We start from the raw sequence: 22,979 nt of genomic DNA on the forward strand, positions 1-22,979 counted from the left end.
CAATTTCATGAAATGCACGCTTAAACCATATGAATTGGCCATCTAAGTTCAACCCATCACCTAACTGTATACTTGCGGACATTGGCTTCGAAGCAGTGGTGTTAATTTCTATTTAGTCGCTAAATGGCATATGCATATTTGTATTTATAACGTATCGTGTTGCTGTAAACCTTTAAGAAAAAAATATGCCGCCGACATTGCAGAATGCCTTATGACTCGGCGGACCATTCAGCGCGTGGGAAAGCCCGTGCTGTACCGACAGTCGACGTCGCGGTGGACCAACTGGATGCGAGACAGCGAGTCCTTGGGGCCCGACGTCTTCTACGTCGCCAACGGCGAAGACCGGACGGCCCTCCTCGAGTTTCCGTCCAAGGCGGCCTTCCGCAACGGCTCAGACCCTCGGATCCTGAAGCTGCCGACGCCTGCGCACGGGAACGCGCAGGTCGTCTACAACGGCTCTTTCTACTACCACCAGAACGATACGAACCAGATTGTCCGCGTTGCCCTGAGCGGACCGGGTCGAGGTGGAGATACCCTCAAGTGAGTGAACCGGCGTTAGACATATTGGACGAAATAACGCACACAGACAAAACAAACAAACCAAAACACGCAAGACACATACAGCTAGTTTCGACAACCTGAAAAAGGCGTGCGAATTTGCTTTCGTCAAGAAATGAAGACAATGAAGCAGGGCAGGCATTACCGGGATCCAAACAAAAGCTCTAGTTCGGAATGCGAATCGACAACAAATAAGTGATGGTGATTTTACTTCAAGTCATGCCGGAGAAACGGGTCACGTCTCATAAAGTTTCGAAAAACTATACTTATAGGCAAATATTTCACTAGGACAATACTAAAAACCGTTTTTGATTTCGGGTTTTAGGTGATAATAACCTATGTGAAAATCAATTCTACGGCATAAATAATATATTATACGAAAGCTTACAGATATACCTATTGAACAAGTACACTATCGTTTATCAATATAAAGCTATTTTGGCAGAATATGCCTTTAAAAACAAGAGGAATATTAAAAGTACAAAAAGTAGCATTAGAGCGCTCGTTTTGACGAAAACTCAGCTGTGTCTATTGTCTGTCAGTATTCGTGTGTGGGGCTGCCATTGGCCCGAACCGCTGACGTGAGCACGGGTGTTTTCGTCAAAACGAGTCCTTTTGTTTTGGGCAATGTCACGCCTACAGCTGGGGCGGAGACAGAGAAGTGGAGGCGCCACACCCGCTAGGCAACAAGGCCGAAGTGCTGAATGAGATGGCGTCATTAGAGAAGGCCAGCTTTGGACACAGATTGCAAACAAGTGCTGTGTCAGCGCTGGGCTTTAAGTCAAGTTTCAGCCGAACGTTCACGCATTCGTCGTGCTGAATCTCTGCCCAGCGTTGGCATTCTCTGATGACGCCATCTAATTCAGCACTACGGCTTTGTCATCTAGGAGGTGTTGCGCCGCGGCACAGTAAAATGCGTGTGTGCTCAGTTGTCACCCTGCTGTCTACTGTCGCTCTTCGGTTTGGGTTTTGGTTGCAGCGGTGCGAGGGCTGTGATGTGTGTGTGTAGTTAAAACGATGGATGCGGTTCACCTCACGAGTGATAAGGATGCGGTTCCTTCCACGAGCGGCATGGATGTGGTTTATTCCAACTAGTGATACGGATGACCGTATCCGATTGCGTCGACGTACTGTCACAAGGAGAGTACAATAAAGGGGTAAAAAATATTACAGGAAGATCCATTGGTGAATCCTTGGGGAATCCGTTAGCATGACCCTTGGCAAACGCCACCCACGTCCCCCTTTGGGGAACGCTAACACTGACCCCGCAACGAGACCGAAAAGAGGCAGCAAAAAATAGAGGAAGCAAAAGAGAATGCCAAAATAAAAAGTGAAGGGAACAGCCTCAGCGTTTCCCAAAAGGGGGCGTGTGTGACCTTTCTAAGGGTCATGCTAGCGCATTCCCCAGGAATCCACCAATAGACCATCCCCTTCTCCGATGTTTGTTTGCAGACAAGCTCGCTAGCTCCTCCTATCGGCGGACCCATGAGCGCTTCCGGCTTTCATCTTTTTTCCTTTTGTTTCACATACTTTTGTTATTTACACTACGTTCTACAATACGCGCAGGTTCTTACCAACGCATTGCAGGTACTTCTCTAAACGAAAATCCTACTCGATCACAGTGCGTTGTTGAATAACAAATAAATACACTAGCGAAAGTCCGATGGTTCGCCAAATACAGTGGCGTCCTTCTGTTACCAACTGCCACCGAATGAGGTGAATGATCTATTTTTTTTTTTCAGGGTGTAGCGACTCGCCCAGTTTCAATCTCGTAATTCTATAAAATATCCGACACGTCTGTTTTCCCGTTTCGACAGCGAACATGAAACAAGCACGTGAAACGCCATGCTCAATTTCAAAGAACATGCAGACTGTTTTTTTTTTTTTTTTAATTTAGCTTAAACTTTTTTTAGCCTTGTTATTTGCTGAGCTTTCTAAACCGATTTCATCGATCGCCTCTCCGAGTTGTTTTGCGAGAAAGTAGACGCTCTAGGTTTTAAGGAGCATTTCACTGGCACGTTATTATTATTAGTTGTTAACAAGGCACACGTACACACGTTTAAACACCGTGCGCCCTTCAAGCGCTTATGCACCGGGCGAAAAGATGCAAAGTCACGTGGATGTGGACGCACGCGCGGTGGCTACAATTCAGCACAAGATAGCTACTATACCCATTTTCACCTCAAGAAAAAAGCAAGTATTGCGCATTGTTCATACGCGGCGCAAAGTAGTTCTTGCGAGATTTGGTTGTCGGAGTAAAAAGCGATGTTTTTTGCGTTTGGAAAGTGTATGTCTTGAGAAGATAACATATATCTAGTCTAAGATTCACCTACATATATCTTCATTCTCTACATAAAAGGGGAAATCAGTAATACTCCGCGAGAAGCCGGACTTTTTTTACTACGGTTCTTGAGGTGAAAACGGGTATAGTCATGCCCCAGACCGTGGCACGTTCCACATCCCAGTAAACACTGGGATGTGGAGCGTGCGCGACAGCGCGCGGAATTGAGAAACGCACGGTTTGGCTTAAATTCGAGCTTCGTGCTTCCTGATTTGTGTTTCGGGGCTCTTATCGGCCATTGCCTCCCTCCCATTGGCTGGAGAGCAATGAGAAGATCTGCTCAAGATTCGCCATGGCTCACATTTCTGAAGGGGTCGGTGATTAGAGTCACCGACAGCTTCAGAAACGGAGGGCGGGGCGTATGATGGTGAGGCTTCTTGCTTGGTGATTCATCTATGGCTTTGTCTTCGGCTAGTACAGTACGCTTCTGAATAAGTACTAAGTGACTATAAAGATAAGCACCAGACGGCATTACTTTTTCGGCGGTTGCTAGTTGCTGACCAAGTTCTGAGAACGCGAAGCAGTCAAAAGGAATGTGACGTCGTTTTCGCCGTTAAATTTAGCGGGAAAACTGAATCTGCGTATGGGTCACGTGACATGAAGCTATGAGACGCCATTTTCCCTGCCAGATTTAGCGGGTAAACTGTATTAGGGATGAGTTCACGTGACTTCTATCTTTACGTTAAAACAAGAGGGAAGGAATAACGTTTATATAGATCGCATGACACGAAGTCCTGTGACATCATTGTTTCCAATAAAATTTTTGTGGAAACTGAATTTCGGTTAATGTAACGTGATTTAAATTTTAACGCTAAATCTGGCGTGGAAAGCTAATTTGGGCGTAGGTCGGGTGACCGTTTCACGTGACGTCAGTTCTTCCCATAAATTTAGCGGGGAAACTGGATTTGTGCGGAGGTCACGTGACATGAACTCATGTGACGCTATTATCACAGCTTAATTTAGCGGGGAAGTTTGAGGTAACGTTTTCGTGGCTTCGCTTCACCTGAAAACCGAGCCCCTTAACGTTTCGCGTAAAAAAGAAAACAAAAAAAACGATCGGTGTTTGTTTTAGTTTGTTTGCTTCTTTTTTCTTAAGGCTAACAGGTCGCCTTGGACTCGAAGATGTGGCCTTCCGAAACGACAGTTACCTGTACACAAACCAGGCCGGAAATTACGTCAATATTCTGGCCGACGAAAATGGACTCTGGATTATATACTCCAGCAGGAGGTCGAACAATACCATGGTGCTTAAGGTAAGAAATTTATTGAAAATTGCAAGCAATTGGTTTCATTTTTTATTTAGCAAAAAAGTAAAGCAAATTGTAGAATGCCAGAGGAACGGACCAGCTTAGATATTAAAGTTACGAAAGCTTCAAGAAAGAACACAAATAACTATATCTTGGGTGCTATACGTTTCGAACGCAGACAAGGGCCGCAATCAGATTTGCGGCAGGCCTTCTGTGAAATGAGTGTGTAGCATATTTGTTTTCCTTTATATGCTTATCCACACAATTTCTAAAGTAAGAAAAGTTGGGGGCCTGGTTGTATATTGAGCTATCACATTATACTGCTAACAATTCTAACTGCTTGCGTTTTGAAAATAAGCTTATTTGCGATTGTATAATACACCTTTCAGAATGGTCAGGCGAGTTATTTTCCGCAACAAATTTTAGTTATTCTTGAGAAATAGGCGACACAATACAGACGTTAAAACCACTCTTCATTATTTTTACTCTCATAACCCAACCTCTTAAGAAAACAGTATTCCGTGATACACTTCTTTCTAACAAGGGTAAGCAAAAGAAAATTGTCAGCTTGAACGAGAGGGACAAAACGCAGACAGGTAGAAATAGAGACATACACACCGCTGACTATCAACTGAGACTTTATACTTCTTCATCACTTTAACCCAAAGATTAAGACCTAAAGTAATGCCAATAAATCAACCTAAAAACTAACATTACTAAATTAATTTAAATTCCCTAAATTATTACATTTGGTAAATTATACCTCCCTGACCCAACCCACAAAGCCCACAGACACATATCACTCTTATTCCCTTTCAAGGGGTAAGCAGTAGTCGACGAATACGAGCTGATGCAGGCGATCTACGATCCTTCAAAACATCAGTGAAGCAGTAAAATATCTGCCACAGGCAAATTTACTATTTCTTCAAAACGTATGGTGATATATTTAGCGTCAAGGATGGTATATACCTGAAGGAAACAAAAATATGTAAAATTAAACTTCAAGGGACCCTCTAACTATATTCTAACTTCTGCGCTTTTAATTATATTGATACAAAGAGGAGAAAAAAGTTTGAGCTCGGCTGTTGGGAAAAGAAGAGGAAGCAGCAGCGTTTCTGGGATTTCGCAGGACTGCCATCTTTCAACCTCTCGTTCATTGTAAAATATAATATACCATAATCACCGTAACACTTTTGGTGGAGGTGCGAGGTACCGTTGGCGTACCTTCGGGCGGTGTACCGGTATCGGGCATTTCGCCCCGTGGAGGAAGGCGGCGGCGGGTTCGGGTGTCCAGGGGTGCTATGTTGCGCTTTTTGGACTCCCAGGAGACTAGGAAGAGGGAAGTGACGTCAAGGACACAGCAAACGCAGATTGGATGTTGACAGAAGAAAACGAAATAAACACCCAATCTGCGTTTGCTGTGTCGTTGACGTCACTTCCCTCTTCCAAGTCTCCTGGGAGTGCAAAAAGCGCAACATAGCCCTCCAGGATGGGTGAGGCGTAAAGGTAGGGGAAAGTATCCACCTCCACCAAAAGTACAGGATTATCCGCCAAACGTCCGACGTCAATTATATTGTCGAGCCTTCTGGCCCTCATCGCAATCAGCACACTCACCACCCCCAGACAGTGCATGTCCTGTGACTCAAGCCATACAAAACTCCTGAAAACGGCGCGACGCCGTTTCCTCCGGCGGGCGAGTAGTGATCCGAAAAGGAGAAAGAAGTTTGAGCTCGGCTGTTGGGAAAAGAAGAGGAAGCAGCAGCGTTTCTGGGATTTCGCAGGACTGCCATCTTTCAACCTCTCGTTCATTGTAAAATAGAATATACCATAATCACCGTAACAATATTACCTCATTAGTCGGTTGTGCTGCTCAAGAAACAAGTAGTGACCACGAAATATTGAGGCATGATATTTTAATTCGATCATCTAAAAATAGCGCAAAATCTGGTGGCACTCCGGTGTGTCTGAAGTACGCAGTTGATAACGTTTAACGGTAAACATTTTGATCGGCAGCGTCGGCAATATCCGTCAGAGTTTTTTTTACGTAGGCTAAATAAAGTGTACCACTCCGTAAAGTAACGTCATTCCCTAAAAAAATTAAAATTAAATTTTAAGGAAAGGTGAAGAGAAAAAAAAAGTTTCAACGCGGTTTTCTGACCCACGCGCGAGCTCCCCATCAGCCCCATTCAGGAATCGCCGTTCGGGATGTCGAAACAACGAAACTAGTGTGCGTTTATGTTTGCGATTTGAATCTGCTGCTCTTGCCGTACGCCATGTGATAGCTGTTCTCACCAGTCGGTTTGGTGTCCTCGGGTTTTTTGTGTTGGTTTCAACATCATTGCACTCCACTGGACGAATCAGTGCATATTTCTAGCCTTAACGCGACAAGCCTCATAGGCATAACGAGCGGGACGCTCTTGCCCTCACAGCCGGCAACCATTTGAAGCTGGATGACGTGCCAAAAATAGAATTAGTTAGAATTCAGGACAACCTCATCTTTTTGCTTGATATGATCATGTACCAGTTGTACGCGCCGGCAGTCGTCCCCAATCAGAAAAATAGATGCCACGTGTCAATTCGTCCAAACAAAATCCGGCCGGCAGGTTTGTGCCGAGCGAATTCGACGGGCCCGGTATAATTGCCTTTTTTCTCCTACATTGATATAAAAATCGGAAGAAAAGAAATGCTTATTTATAGTCCTTATCTACTTGATTTTCTTCTTTTTTGAACCTATAGCTGTGCAGCTAAGCCCTGACCCGAATCGCTGCTTTGATAACACCGATCACATTAATACCAATCATCAGAAGCGGAAAAAAAAATATGTGGAGCAGAGCACGCTAGGCCGCGCAGGACTCGGTTTCGTCGGGCTCTTCTCAGCGCGGTGGGGTCTGCCGCCAGCGGGGTGTCGCGTAGTTGACGACGTCGGCACGATCGCCTTTGGATCCTGAATCATGGACGATGCAAGGGGCAAGGGCGACGATGCGTACGGGTCCTCTTCCCGTCTGCCATGAACCTAAGCCTTAGCTAATTGGCCAGCCGCTTCGCTCCAACACTTTAAGCAATGAATTTTTCATGATACGCCAGGGAACTAAAGTGTTTTTCTTCTTTTTGTAATCTTACTTTGCTTATAGCTCCCAAAAACAACTCCCATTTTCAAAAACTCGATGGTTTTTCCTCCGTGTTCTTTCGTCGGAAGAAATGCACAAAGAAAGCGTTTGTGCAGCCTCTCCATATCCCTATGCCAAACCCATGCACCGTCAACTTTTTATCGTGTCGGCCACACCCCCGGGCACCTACCCTGGCTATAGGCAAAGCGCCACCATTGTTGGCTGAAGGCGCATCTCACGCGCATTCCCTAGAATCAGTCGTCATATTCTACTGGTCTGCCGTGGTTGTGCCTCCACCTGTACGCCCGCCCCAATTGGTCGGCAAGTGGCAACGCGGCACCCTTTGCGGCAACACTCCACCCTTTGCAAGCGTCATATTGCGCCAACGAGGTAGAGGTTCTTAGAGCGATAAACTGGCAGCTGAAAGTGTCCCCAATTGGCCGCCGTCATGTTGCACATTTTTTTACCAGTAAACACGTGACCTTATAGTTTTACGTCTAGATTTTAACCAAGTACCGTGCACAAATAATTGCTCATTGATCTTTACTAACAGTACCGACAAGATAAGTTGTGTTTCGTTTGTTTTATGTACAAATTGTGCTTTTATGACAAACACTTGGGCAGCTTCGCAATGCGTCCGCTTGATGCCGTCGACCGCGGTGCTGTATTTTGGATTTGAATCAGAAATAGATACCGATCTCTGGTGCTAACAGTATCGAAAAAATAGATTATCATGCTTTTTACAGCGATCGCAATGCAAATCTCTGCTCAGTTTTGCGTAAAGGCCTCAGGATATGATATGGTCATATCTTTAGTGGTCAAAATTGTACAAGATGGCGGCAGCCAAGGGGGGTAACTTTTGCTTGGTGAACGGGATACCAGTTAGTCGCTCTAATCACATCTACCTCGTTTCCTTTTGCACTGGAAGTCAAGGCCTGCTCTTTCAACCCTCCAAAAGCCTTCACTAGTAAAAATCCACGCAGCGCCACCTAGCTTGCGTCGGCATTTCCGCCAGTGAGTTTTGCAGCGTCTCACAAGAAGAGCGACGCTAGCACGCGGCCACGCCATGCGGACGCACAAGTCAACCGCTCTCCGGCATTGTTTCGTCGAGCTTCAATGTGTTTGCCGCTTGGGGGCGGTTCCGAAATCCACTAACAATGACGTAATGAGCGGGCTTCGTCTTCCAGGTCATGTTGGCTGTACTTGTGTGTAGAAGAATATTTATACAGCGGTTAATGAAAGTTACGAAGGGAGCGCTAGAGGTGGCTGGACCGCGCACATATGTGTCGCCGTTTTTCTGAAACTATAAACTACATGATGTAATCATAAATAGTCTGTAGCCTAGTGCAAAAACAATGTATAGAATAAGACACTGAATCCCGTAGCTTTCGTCATTTGCTTTTCTGTTTTATACGATACTGCGATGCCTGGAGCGTTTCCGTGCTGTCCACACATTAAAGTTCGTCCCGAAGGGATAAAAAAAAATCCCTTTATTCTAGCTGGCGTCCCGTACTCCAGGACGTTGAAATCCTGGCGATTTGTCGTTGAGCACCCGACAATAGAGTGAACGATCGCAAGTGTCGCGGTCGTCGCAGTGTCCCGACTGCTGAAACTTCCGTAAACTCGAGGCTGGAAGAGCGACCTGCAGCCGAACACGCGTGTTTCGCATGCACCTCCGCTGCTACGCCACGGCCAGGATTGAGGCAGGCAAGCATAAGGCGTGATCGATCGAACGTGATCGATCGAAAATGGAGGAGCCACATTTGAGGCCGCACTAAAAACACATGCACCAGTTGGAAACGTGTTCCAGGCACTGTGGTAGGATGTTCATACTGGGCGAGGCCCCGTGAGAGACAAAATTTGCCGCCGTTACTCTCCATCGCAGGTTGACGAGCAAAGTTTCCGGCCCGAGTTCATCTGGAACCTGACCCTGGACCACCGCAAAGTGGGGAAGCTCTTCGTCGTATGCGGCGTTCTCTATGGCATAAACAGCTTGACCGAGCACCGCACCGAGCTCGGCTTCGCGTACGATCTCTACACGGAGTCGCTGCTCGAGGGGGTCAGACTCAACTTCAGCAACCCTTTCGGAAACACCACCTTCCTCAGCTACAACCCCGGTGACGGGTCACTTTATAGCACGGACGACCAACATCAGCTCCTCTATCCGCTGCTTTTTAACACTACGGATGCGACGGCGTCTGGCGGTGGAGACGTGACTACGTAACGCCACTTTGGTCTTGGTCTTTGGTTATTTCGTGCCTTCAGAGCTTTCAGGGTCACCTGGCTTTCTGGTGTAACTTGATATTGCGCAGGTTCAGCTGACTATTTATCACAGTAGACCGAATAATGTCATTCACTGTGACGTTGATGAAATAAAATGTTACGAGTAACGCACTTCCTCGTTTTTGAACTCCGGCATGTGGTACTGCAACGAAAGCTTTGTTGTAATGCAAATTCCGAAGAAGAAGTTCTAGCAAAAGTATTATGGTAAAATCTACCGGGGATTTTGGAGCTGTTCAGATGAGGTCCTCTCTGGCAGTGGTAATGCAGCCAATACCAGCTCGCGTTGATGGCGCACTAAAGTGGCAAGAAACAAGCGCTCCAAAGGAAGTCAGAATTTAGTTTTGGAGTTTTTGCTTGGAGCGGTTAGTTAATTAGCCCAGTAAAAAAATCCAGGCTGATCTCTAACATTTTTTTTTGTTGTGTGTTCTGCTTTCAGAAACAGAGTAAATTAACCTATTCCTTTACAAAACCCCGAAAAGTACAATGTTTAAAAAAATGAAAAAACTCAGAATTTTCTGGGCTTGTAAAAACAAAAGAAAGAAAAGTGAATGGTATGACGCATGTGACATTCAAAGGGATCTGCATCACAGGCAGGATTGCCTTAAAAACAGTGCGTTTGGCAGGCTTTGCCATATTACATTTTTAAAACATAAATATTTGAAATTGTTCTCACGAACGATTGATCGCCATACGTTTGGCGTCAATTTTTTAGATGTCATCTCACAGGTAGTAATGTCTAGGGAAGAAATGCGGCCGTTAATCACTTATGTCCTAGACAGGCTTGTCGCCGTCTTCACACTGGTTGGCGATCTCCATTCAGATAGTGTGCTATACTTTGTTGCACCTTGTGTTGTACCGTGGGAAAGGCTACAAGCGCGAGCTCCTTGCTCTACGGCACATCTCGGCGGCACAAGCTCACGTGCACCAAGGGCAGCTGCCAACGCTATGAGCTCGCGCTTCTAGCCTTTGCTGCGGTACGACATCAGGTGAAACGGAGTATAATGGCAAAACCCCCGAAAGCGCCATGGCGAGCAACAGGCAAAAAATTTTTATAAATAGCTCCTAAAATATTTAGGATTGCGTATTTTGTTTTGGGGATTTAGAAACAAAGCGGACTTATTTTGTTTAAAAAATATATTTAGTAAGCCGACGACAAAATAAAACAATATTTTATTGGAGTTAAACGGGCCATGAAACAAATTTTGGGTTGGGATGAATGATTTTAAATTGGGACTTTACTAATCACATATCGTTTAGTCGGCCAAAAGAAAGAGGCTAGAAAGTCGAAAGCCAGCTTTTCGGTACGAACATTTGAAAATATAGCGGACTATTTTGTACCTTCTTGCCTTCAAAAGCTCTCCGACTTTTCACTATGATACATCCGCGGTTCCAAAAGCGCGTCACCGGCACCAAACTGACGTCAGCAGAGCCCAGCTCACGCATTGGACACGAGAACTGCGTCACTCGGACATATGCGCTCGTCAACAATCAATCCGTCGACGAATATTTGGATTCGCGTTCGTGGCCAATGAGTGCCAAGACGGAACTTATTGTCACTGGGGAATGACAAGTTCTATGGTGTGCATAAAAAGCACGGTGGAAGCTAGGAGTCATCGCACCGGTGCCGAAGGAATGTCACGACCACGTGATTTCAGAATTCGCATTTGAGTGGAGGATTAAAGCTAAGGAGGAAGAAGTAGGAAAATCGCTTCATGACCCCTTTAAAGCACACATTTCTTTACAAAGCGAACCTGTTTGTGTCTAAACACTGTGGGTCGCTGAATAATTGTGCCACCCAATCTGGCTCCGCCTGGTTCGCTCTCCCAAGAAGTCACACGTTACAGGAGATGTGAATAAACATTTTACTGTTATCTGCTCCTTGATCATTGTTGCTGAGGACGACTCGGCGATTGTCCCGGGTGCCTGGTGTTTGACCGAGTTCCCGGAGCTGGCTTGGTCTAGTGCTCGGCCGAGTCGTTGGAGCTTCCTCGGTTGCGGCCGTTCTTAATCGCTCCAGTTCTCGCACACCTCGCGCGCCAATCTCGAGCGCCGCTCGGCCTCCCATCGTTTTTCTACCCCGCGCCGTCTTTCTCCTCGGCTTCGCAGAATACAAACAAAGAAATCTACAATACGCTATATTTTTTTTTTACGAAAATAGCTACTTATCACGATAATCTTATTTGTCGCCAACCTGTGCTACTGCGTTTCGTACTTTTTTTTTGCATTTGCATTTGCATTTGCATTTGCATTTGCATTTGCATTTGCATTTGCATTTGCATTTTAATTTGCATCTGCACGTTTTTTGGGAGCGAGCTCACGTCCAGCCCGCAAATGGCAAACAAGCCGTTATAGAACGCAAGTTATGCAGGCCTGCCATTTACACGTAAATTGCGGTTTTGGTGGGAGCAGCCTGGTAAAAGCGACAGTCGCAGAAGCAAGACGAAAACGTGTTAATGCCTTGAGAACAATATAGTGTCATGGCCGCAGCAGACGTCCCCTGCGGGTTGACCTTCACTTTAATTTAGCTGGCGTAAGCAATCTTGATACCATGCGTCCACAACCAATGGCCTTCTCGACTGAATTCCTGGTACGAGTCGCAGTGCATAAATCATTGCACCGACATTGACCGACCCAAACACATACAGTGCTCACCAACTCATCCAGGGCACGTGAGCGGTGTCTTATTTGATGGCGGCGCTACCCTGGTGCCAGCCGAAGAACTGGTCTAAGAAGCAGAGCTTAATGAAACAGTGAGAACAGGAGAGGCCGCTCACTCGAGGTCGAAGCTGCTGCTGTAACCGGGACAGCAACGCAATTTAAGCCTGCGAAGCGTTCTACACTTCTTGCCTTATCAATATAAACATAAATGCTCACTGGTTGAATCATACAAACACTGACTGTGTTGGCAGCCACGTTGCATCCTCGTGCAAGAAGGTGGAGATAAGTATAAATTCACCGGCCGGCACACTTGCTGCATATTCACGGTTCAGCGAGCGGTCTCCCTTTCTCGGGCTGCTCCAGTGAGCGGTACGTCATGAAGCAGTTCTTCAGCCATCACCAGGATAGCGCTCCCACGAGATAAGATAACTTCCGTGTATTCCGGATGCCTTTAATGACTATCGTACATATGATGACATGGTCGGGCATGAAAATATAATTGCCAGAAATTCTTGGTTTTTTAGATTTTAACATTTCTGAGCGAACATTTGCAACAGAAATTGCGCAACAATTTTAGTGTGCTTACTAATATGAATGTAGGTTTGAAATATTAGCTGGCAAGGCGTGCCAAATACATTTGTTCTTAAGGCAGCACCCTGCATTACTAATTCTATAGGCTCAACATATTTGGTTAGATGGGCAAAACAATCGACCGATTTAACCAAACGGTCGGCGCATGCGTGAAGCCTGCAGGAGGAAGGCGGCAGAGCACGCTCACGCGTGAGGTAGGAGAGAGATTGCGACAACGTGCAGAAATACTGGAAGAACCCCGCGATGATTTGTGACAGTGGCGGCTTAGCTAGAGTTTTTGGCATAATTGCTTAAGCATTTACTTGGAAAATGTTGTCCCGTAAAGGTGGAGTTTCCTGTCTTATAGCAGCACACCTGCCAAGCTGAAACTAAACACTCGGTTTCTAGTTTCTGTTATGTTTAAGCCTAGAATGTTTTTGAACATAACTTCCAGATCCCATGAGTTTTTCCGCCCCTCCGTCCGTTCGTCCGAATATTTTCACGCTAAATTTAGCGAGAAAACGAGCGCCACGTGACTTATCGTTATGTAACAAAACCAATTCAGTTTTGGCGCTAATTTTAGCGAGAAAATTGACTTCACGTGACCTATATACTCACCCAGCTTCTCCGCTAAATTATGCTGGAAAATGAATATCCCGTGACATGCATCAGTTTAATTCCCTCACTAAATTTAGCGGAGAGATTGATGTCAGGTGACATATACTCTAATTTTGTTGCCACGCTAAATGCATAGGGAATGCTAAATTGGTGCATATCACGTGATTTACCTATCAACGCTAAATTTAGCGAAGAAATTATTAAACAAAACATTCTATTTCAACATCTAAAACGATCGACTGTGTAATTTCTTTTGAATACATTCAAACGATCGCCTGCATTTTATGCATTTGAGTACTTAGGAGAAAAAATTAATTCGTGATTCAGCGTTTCTATAGAAATTACTCAATGCTCTTATATATTTTTTTTTGGTTTTGATAAGATTTTATGACATGTACCATGACAACGAAATTGGCACAATATACATTTATAGTCACGCTCCTCATAATCTCAAACTACCTTGATTCGGATGCAACGTCTCTATGATAAGTCAAATAACAATAGCGTTTTACGTCCTTTGATATGTTTAAAAAACGTCTACCATCATTAATTTCTCATTAGGTTGTGACCATATTTGTTTATTTTCTTTTTATTGCCTTATAATGTGTGTACGTGCAACTCTATTTAGGCCTTCAAGCTGTTTAAGAGTACCATAAATAAATCTAGGTCTAAATATTTCTTTCCAAGTTCCTTGGGCAGGTGGCGTACACCATGCAGGCAATTACATCTACCAGGCACCAAGTAAGTCTCTACATGTAAATGATTGACAGTAAGAAATCAAGAAACAAGTCAGCAGCAGTGCAAATTAGGCCTTCTAAAACTCTGGTTTCTAGCTTTTCCTGTTTTTATTGCAGTGATCTTCCGGGGTATAGAATTATATATACGGTGTACTTAGATAAAGTCCCGAGAACGCGTTTGGAGCCGAGAATCAACGAATGCTTGATGTGAATAGTGCTTGGTATCTCTAACGCTAAAATGCAAAAAAAAAAAAAAAAAAAAAAAACTGTAGCGGTATCAATGTTTCCTAGGGAGTAATGACAAAAATGTAACTAACGTAGCAATGCATAAAAAAATTATCGTCTGGTCCTCTCTGGGTTACGTGAAATAACTACTCGTCAGTAACCTGCTCATTAATTCAGTTTTTAACCCAAGTTAGTGTACAGGATATATCTGTGGTCACTAAAAATTCTACATTGAAAATGACTAGAGATGTACTTTATATTTTTTATAGTAGGTATTAATGTCGCATTTAACGCTCTCATAACCCCGCTACTCCGCCTGGTTCAACGCAATAGGTGAGCGCTGGAGGCCCTTCTACGATGAGGAAACACGGTGGCGACAACAACCAAACATGTTCCTAAAGCTGAAGCTTGGGCGAGTATGTACATACTTCAGAATTAAAACCGCACAAGGGACGAGAGGCCGGACGATGAAACAGTCAAATGACGGGAGACCGGAGACCAGTGCTTTCTCCTTGTATTGCTTCATCCTGGCCCTCCTCCTTTGCACTGTAGTAATTCCCACTATGTTCATCAACATTACTTCAACCTCTTGGTCTTTTCCTCAGTTGCCCGACAATCCTTAAACTCTGTGAGAAGGGCAGTACAACACAGAGCCTTATATACCGGGAGAGCTCGGCGAATGAGCCTGGTCCAGTGCCCCTTGCCAATGCGACGTCATTACCGACGTCACGGACCGCTGAAGAGACCGCCTCTGCAGAGCCATGTTGACAACTGCTCTGCAGCCCGCCAACACCGAGCGATGAACGCTGTCGTAATGGCGGAGCGCCAAACTGCCTCACGTCCGGTTTCACCTTAACCCAAATGCATACGTCAACCCCCCCCCCCCCCCCCCCCCCCCCCCCCGCCATGGGCGCATCGCTGGCGACGGGCGTGCGGCAGAATAAAAGAATCGCCGAACTTTCCTAGTATATGTGGCTTTGGTACAACATAAAAGACAGGGACAATGCTTCTTTGGTGTAACAAGCTTTGGCCACCGAAACCAGCAACGAAATTGGGCAACGCTTGTAACTCAGCTTGGTGGCTGAATTAATATTGTTTTGTTGGCAACACGACAATATAGATAAGTGCAATAGTGAAGTCTCCACTCAGTAACGCGCTCTTTATATTATTTTACCAGGATAAAGGCACGGAACACGCACTTTAATTATACTCAATCCTGCAGTGCAGCTAAGTTTCATTTTGATATATTGATTTCATTAAGTAATTTGCTTAAAATGCCTGTCAAAAAAAAAAACAATTTTACGCGCGGATTTTAATGGTCATATCGTCGCCGATAATATATTTGCCGACCATAATCGACCCACATTATGGCAGTGGAAATAAATGAACGCTACCACTAACTGAATGAAACATATAGTGATCTTTTTTTCCTTGAAGGCGAGCGATACACGATGAATTTTAATGCCCGGAACGTGAGAACGACCGTATCGGTCGTAATTTTTAATGCTCAAAGAGTAAAAATAGCCCCTATTGAACATCAAAAAAGGTTTCGACACCTCAAGTGAGTTTAGCGAGGAATGTGTTCTAAAGAAATGCAAACAAAAAGTCAAATAGACGGGGCTGCATATATGGGATGTTTGGGATAAAATAAAGCCATGATTTTCACAGCGAATTTGGCTGGCATCCTAGTGCAAACTTAGTGGTTACGCTTTACCTTTGAACTGAGGCTTTTACTGACTCAACATTTATGAAATATGTACAAAACTTTTTCAGACCGTCCATCGCAATTTCTAACCAATGTCAGCTGAATCGAGCGCTATTCTATACTTCAGTACACCGTGAGTAAAATCGTAGCCAACACTACGAGCCTCTATGGCCAATCAGGCAGTACCAAAACTACAACGCCACGGCGCTGGCAGTATTCCTCTGCGTGCGTTATTATCGACTAAACTATTCAAGCAAAATGAGTGCGCGGTGTTTTTGTAGTTAAAGCAAGTAGGAAGGGCGAGCTGGATAAGGATAGACGTGATAGCCCTAGAACGAGGGGACAAAAAAGGACAAACAGACACGAAACTCCGAACGCAGCTGCAGCGTTCGGAGTTTCGTGTCTGTCCTCTTTTTTCCCTTCGCTGCAGGGTTGTCATGTCTATTTGATCTTGCGCTCTTAATGTGTGTTCGTATTTGTTTAGTTTCTATAGTATTTTATTACACTCCCTTGCTCTCTGGACTCTTCCACTCTCTCACCCACAAAACACTCAAGTGAATAGTCGGTTTTCATACCTTTTACACTATAAGGGGAACTGAAAACGCACAATCACTCTATACGGTGACTAACATTTTAAAACTATCAGTAATCCACTCTCTCTCCAGCACCAGGGACAAGCATATCGTTTAAAAAAAAAATGCTTCTCGTGCTGAAATTTTTAAGCACTCTCAAATGTGTATATACACTCTCAAAGTTTAAAAAAAATCACAAATTTTGCGGTTTCGTTCTATCATCATTTGATGCTTTTTTTCGAAAGATCTTGTGTCACGTGAAGGGGCTGTGAAAATATTTACTAGGAAGTGTATTGAGGGTGCTCACAATTTACCGATTAAAGAGATTGAGTGCTTCTTTAGTCAAACATTGTGAGAAGGTTTCGTCAATATTATTTGTGCCATTAAATGTCCACTTGAAACAAGAAAATAGTAACGTGTTTTTTTTAATGATTATCTTTGTAATAATGTTAAAGCTGAAAACGTCAAGGTATCATTGCTGGAGATTTTAATCTCCATTTAATAGATTGAACATATATGCGGGAGGGCACTACGCGGCGACATTGTAGCGTCTAGAGCCCTCCTTCATATAGTCTTTAACCACAACCTCAAACAGGTTATCCGAGAGAATATTGGAAGAAGGAATAACTCAGTATCGATGATTGACTTAGTTTTGTGAGCAAATATTTAGCTCAATGGATATATTTATGCAAAGCAGAAAATGGCGTCTCAGCCCATGATGTGGTAATCCCTCAGAGCCCAGTACACGTTCAGAGGTCGCGACCACCAGCCAAAACAACATTCACAGATTTCACGAGGGCTAATGATGAGGGCCTTCTCGACATTTTGGATTTATTTCACATAGACTTCGAGGAATTGGTTTGTGAGAAACCACAACTGTAGAACAAGCATGGGGTGGTTTTAAAATGCTAACACAGACTGCAACAAGGCGCTTTGCCCCGCTTAGACAAACACAACAAAAATCCAGAACACATGGATTATCAGAAATATAGGGTCGTTCAAGTCACCAGGATTGATCTAAGATGAACCGTAAAAATCGACGCCTGCATGTAACAATCTAAACTTTTCGTCAAAGGTGGAATTCACAGGTCGGTTTTCTCTTGTAAAATTAAAAAGCGTAGCTCCCTTTCTGTAAAAAATAAGGCCCAGAAACTTGCCAGGGCCTACTGCGGGCAGCAACACAGACGACAGGGGTCCAGTAGCGGGGTGTGTTTGGCGTTGGTATCGATAGATGGCGTTACCTCCTTACCGCGACGGCTCGCGACCGCCGTGTTTTATTAAAATGAATATAGTGTTTTTGAAATGTACCTTTAGTTTAAAAAAAATGCGAACAATAAAAGCAAAACTTAAAGTTAAAAAAAAGCGTCTGCATTACGGCGGCGCTTTTGCTGCCAACGGATTTTGTCTGTGTGTTGTCTGCTATCTTTCGCTGGTCGGCTGCACCTTCAGACGCTGCTCCCGACGCCATCTATCAATACGAGCGCCAATCACACCCCACTACTGGACCCTGTCGTCTGGGTCGCCACCCGCTGTAGACCCTGGCAAGTTTCTTGGCCCTATTTTTTACTAAAAAAGATCTACGCTTTGTAATTTTACAAGAAGAAACCGACCTGTGAAATACACCCTTGACGAAAAGTTTAGATGGTATACGTGCAGGCGTCGATTTTCACGGTCCATTTTAGATCCAGCCTGGTGACTTGAACCACCCTATATTACACAACTGAAACACCGTATAAAGCAACGAAAAAAGCGACTCGGTTACAGAAAGACTCCTCAGCAACACGCTGAAATAAGTCCGCTGTGTCAACAGCTTAAAAACGACTTACTGAACGCAAAAAAGACTACTTCAGTGTAAATGTTCACAACTTTATTAAATCATCCCCTGAAAGGTATTGGAGATACCTGTCGACAAAAGTGCGTATCTCCAGCCTGATTCTTGAAGAAATTTTAAAAGGGTGAAAACAACGCAAAAACGACGCGGACAGAGTAAGAGATGTACACATACGGAGCGCTGGCTTTCAGCTGTTTAATTTCTGGAAAGAACCCACCGTCGTGACTACATATATCCCATCACATCACATCACCTACGTCATATGATATCAACTGTCCATTTCGTTGAAAACTGCTGATCAAGGCGAGCTCGCAGTCATATGAACAAATCGAGGGAGAGCTGACACACCTATCTTTGTACTTTGAAATAAAGAATGCTTCCGTTATCTCTCAAGTAGTTTCTTGACGATGCTTTGCAAGAATCTCAGGAAATAAAAACAGCGCTAAAAGACGAGGGCCAGACGAAGAAGTAACACGGACGCAGCGCTGCGTCCGTGTTACCTTTTCGTCTGGTCCTCGTCTTTTTGCGCTGTTTTTATTTCCGAAGTATGTACCGACTCGCCCAAGCCTCAACTCAAGAATCTCAGTATCGATTGAAGCAGGAGTGCACCCTCATCTATCACAGTGCACTACCAAGTTTCCTGACGGTGACGGCCTCATCGAACACGCATGTTCCCGCAATCTGTCGTTCACACAACGGCCTGTTTGGCCGATGTATGTCGTCTTACACGTCAGCGGAATACAATAAGCAACTTCACCCACGCAAGGCAAAAAATTGTTCTTATGATGCTTAACACAACCAGGGATAGGGGTCCGACCTCTGTCCACTCTCGCACATAACGACCCAGCTTACCAGGAGCCAAAAAAAGCACAGGAATGTAGTGCCGTTTTGCCACTTTGTTTAACCTGTGCGCAACCTTGCAAATATAGGTTACCAGAACGGGTCTCTGCCTAGACTTCTTACCCATGACAGCCTGCGGATTGCGCACTTTCTTCAAGCGGATCTGGGCCACCCGTACTAGAAGGCCGGTAGGGTATCCACTTTCCAAAAAAAATTATTACCCTGCCCGCAAAAACTCGTGATCATCTTGTGCGGACACGACCTCGTAAGAGACCCCCACAAACTACTATTTATAATGAACAAAAAGTAAGGGCGCAAACGAGCTGGTGTACATTGCACATGGTTGAAAAAACCCCGAGACTGCGGGTAAACGACACAACACTAAAAAGTCTCTAACACAGCTGAAATTTTTATTTTCCAAACCTGGTTATATAGGCACTTCGATACAAAAGAAAAAAGGGGGGAGAGGGTGAGAACCTCAAAGAATGCCACTTTCCACCAACGTAACCTCTTGACTAAACAACAAGGACAACAGACTCTGCGTCACGCACTTCACTTATCTTTGACCCCTCGCTTCCCGACCGTCAAACACACTGGTAACCCCAAGCCCAGTAACACATATACAAAAAAGAAAAAAAGTAAAAGAAAAAGGAAAGAACGACCCATCGTCCCTTCTACCCGAAAACCGACAGACATAAACCTTGAAGGTCAGAACTTTTCACAGCCTAAGAAAACGCCGTAGTTCATTGTCCAACCCAAACGACGGCTTATTAACTGCATTCCCGTGACCTAATATCGTTAATGACTCTTTTATCAACCGCTTATGATCATCTTTTTCCCGCAACTCTACTGAAGTTAGATGCCACAACGGTACACAGTTTCTACATTCGATAACATGTTTTGACACCTCGGAGTACGGGTCTTGTTTCATTATACAACGTTTGTGTTCCATCATGCGCTCATTTATACAACGTTTAGTCTGTCCAATATAACAGAGGCCACAATCAAATGGTATCTTGTAAACGACACCCGACGAACATTCTACATCCTTTTCTCTGTGTTTTATCGTGCAACCTGAAACAGTTGAGGCAAAAGGGGTCAAACGGCTCAATCTATAATCTGTAGAAAAGGCAGTGCCAATATTAAACCTGCTGGCTAACGCTTTGATGTTGTGCGAAATTTTATGAAAATATGGAAGGACTACTCGCTTTGAAGGCCTAGGACTTTTCCGAATTGACTTCTTTGGACATATCATATACATCAACTGCCTTAAAATATGTTCCTGTGGATATCCAGCAACCTCGAAACGTTCTGTCAGTCGACGAAGAGAAGAGCCAATAAAATGTGAGCATGACTTCTGTAGTGTTGAATTGACGAGATTCCGAATTATTCCCAGTTTGACATGTTCAGAATGGCAGCTATTGAAAGGAAGAAGAGGTTTTGCGGCGAACTTTCCGTACTCCCAACAAAGGCCTGAACTATTCCTAAGTTGAATATCGAGATACTGTAAACGGTCGTCATTCGGTCTCTCTAGCGAAAACTTTAATTCGGGCGCTGCTTCGAACACTACTTTTTCCAAAGAATCCGCCAAGGAGCCATCTGTCGAACAAACCAAGATATCGTCTACGTACCTCCTCACCAGAATTTCCTTAGGGGATCTATGTCTAAAAGACTCTAGAAGACGCAGATCAAGGTCTCTTAGATAAATATCCGAGAGAGTTGGGGCTACCGCCGAACCAATACACACACCCTGTTGCTGAATGTAACTTTGACCATTATGTTGCACAACCGTAGAAGCTAGATACACTTCTAAAATCTTGAGAACATCCTGAACAGATACCCCCGATTGCGACTGGAAACTGACCAAATGTTCTTCCAAAAAGCTGCTGACCCTAGCCAATAACGTCTTAGGTTCTAAAGAATAGTACAGATCTTTTATGTCAAGTGAAAAGATCGTGCACCTCTTTCCGTGGAAAGGTTGCAATTCAGCTACTAAATCATCAGAACAACGCAGTGACAACGGGGATCTAGTATCCAAGATCGTGAGAGTTTTCTGAAGAAATGAGGACACTATTTTCTGCCATGTGCCATTCTCGTTTATGACTACTCTTAGAGGAAGATCTACCTTATGATCTTTAAGGAAAAATTTTATGCCAAACGTGTCTTTAGAAACATTATTAATTCTGGTGGTCAAAGCTGTTAGATCGGCGTCCTTACAAACCCTCACAATTTCTCTTTTGGACTTTTTCAAACAACCGTCAAAAGGTCTAAACAACCCCGCCATGGCTTCGTCCGATTTCCTTCGAAACTCCAACACTGGTAACACTGAAAACAAACCCGACTTATCGGTTTCTAAGAGTACTACATCTTTCTCATCTAATTCCCTCTTGACCGATACGATCTTGCTGAAGTCCCGACGGTCGCTTTTGTACGAATCGTCAACCAAATCCGACATCTTTTTTAAAGAAGACGTTATCAATGCAGTTTTTACCGCCGGGTCAGAGACGGCACTTGACACAGTATGAATCGCAGATACAATATCCATCCTGGACGGTTTTATATTTACACAAAATTTAGGGCCGTTAGCAAGAATGCGTTCCGTCGGTTTTGATAGTTGAACATCACATGGGTTGACGAACCTCTTTAGCACAGACAAAGCGGAAGACAGAACCGGATTCGACCTCCTCCGGGAATATATCCTAAGTCTTAAAGTTCTAAAAGCTACGTCATAGTCCATCTTCTTTAGCGCAAGCCACTGAGTGAACATGTTCACTCATGTTCACTCAGTGGCTTGCGCTAAAGAAGATGGACTATGACGTAGCTTTTAGAACTTTAAGACTTAGGATATATTCCCGGAGGAGGTCGAATCCGGTTCTGTCTTCCGCTTTGTCTGTGCTAAAGAGGTTCGTCAACCCATGTGATGTTCAACTATCAAAACCGACGGAACGCATTCTTGCTAACGGCCCTAAATTTTGTGTAAATATAAAATCGTCCAGGATGGATATTGTATCTGCGATTCATACTGTGTCAAGTGCCGTCTCTGACCCGGCGGTAAAAACTGCATTGATAACGTCTTCTTTAAAAAAGATGTCGGATTTGGTTGACGATTCGTACAAAAGCGACCGTCGGGACTTCAGCAAGATCGTATCGGTCAAGAGGGAATTAGATGAGAAAGATGTAGTACTCTTAGAAACCGATAAGTCGGGTTTGTTTTCAGTGTTACCAGTGTTGGAGTTTCGAAGGAAATCGGACGAAGCCATGGCGGGGTTGTTTAGACCTTTTGACGGTTGTTTGAAAAAGTCCAAAAGAGAAATTGTGAGGGTTTGTAAGGACGCCGATCTAACAGCTTTGACCACCAGAATTAATAATGTTTCTAAAGACACGTTTGGCATAAAATTTTTCCTTAAAGATCATAAGGTAGATCTTCCTCTAAGAGTAGTCATAAACGAGAATGGCACATGGCAGAAAATAGTGTCCTCATTTCTTCAGAAAACTCTCACGATCTTGGATACTAGATCCCCGTTGTCACTGCGTTGTTCTGATGATTTAGTAGCTGAATTGCAACCTTTCCACGGAAAGAGGTGCACGATCTTTTCACTTGACATAAAAGATCTGTACTATTCTTTAGAACCTAAGACGTTATTGGCTAGGGTCAGCAGCTTTTTGGAAGAACATTTGGTCAGTTTC

At 44.2% G+C, this 22,979-nt stretch overlaps 1 protein-coding gene across 1 annotated transcript in view; it reads left to right on the forward strand.

Annotated features, from left to right (window-relative positions):
* LOC120848061 overlaps window positions 1-9,643 on the forward strand; it is an 81,943-nt gene extending 72,300 nt beyond the window's left edge. Inside the window, exons 14-16 of the mRNA XM_040219992.3 lie at window positions 204-540; window positions 3,996-4,152; window positions 9,139-9,643. Of these exons, the coding sequence (XP_040075926.3) occupies window positions 204-540; window positions 3,996-4,152; window positions 9,139-9,477 (833 nt within the window). The 3' untranslated portion in view covers window positions 9,478-9,643. The remainder of the gene's footprint in view (window positions 1-203; window positions 541-3,995; window positions 4,153-9,138) is intronic.
* Window positions 9,644-22,979: the final 13,336 nt, after the last annotated feature.

The sequence above is a fragment of the Ixodes scapularis genome, unplaced genomic scaffold (genome assembly GCF_016920785.2).
Source record: "Ixodes scapularis isolate PalLabHiFi unplaced genomic scaffold, ASM1692078v2 PGA_scaffold1__304_contigs__length_218370807, whole genome shotgun sequence".
Taxonomy (NCBI): domain Eukaryota; kingdom Metazoa; phylum Arthropoda; class Arachnida; order Ixodida; family Ixodidae; genus Ixodes; species Ixodes scapularis.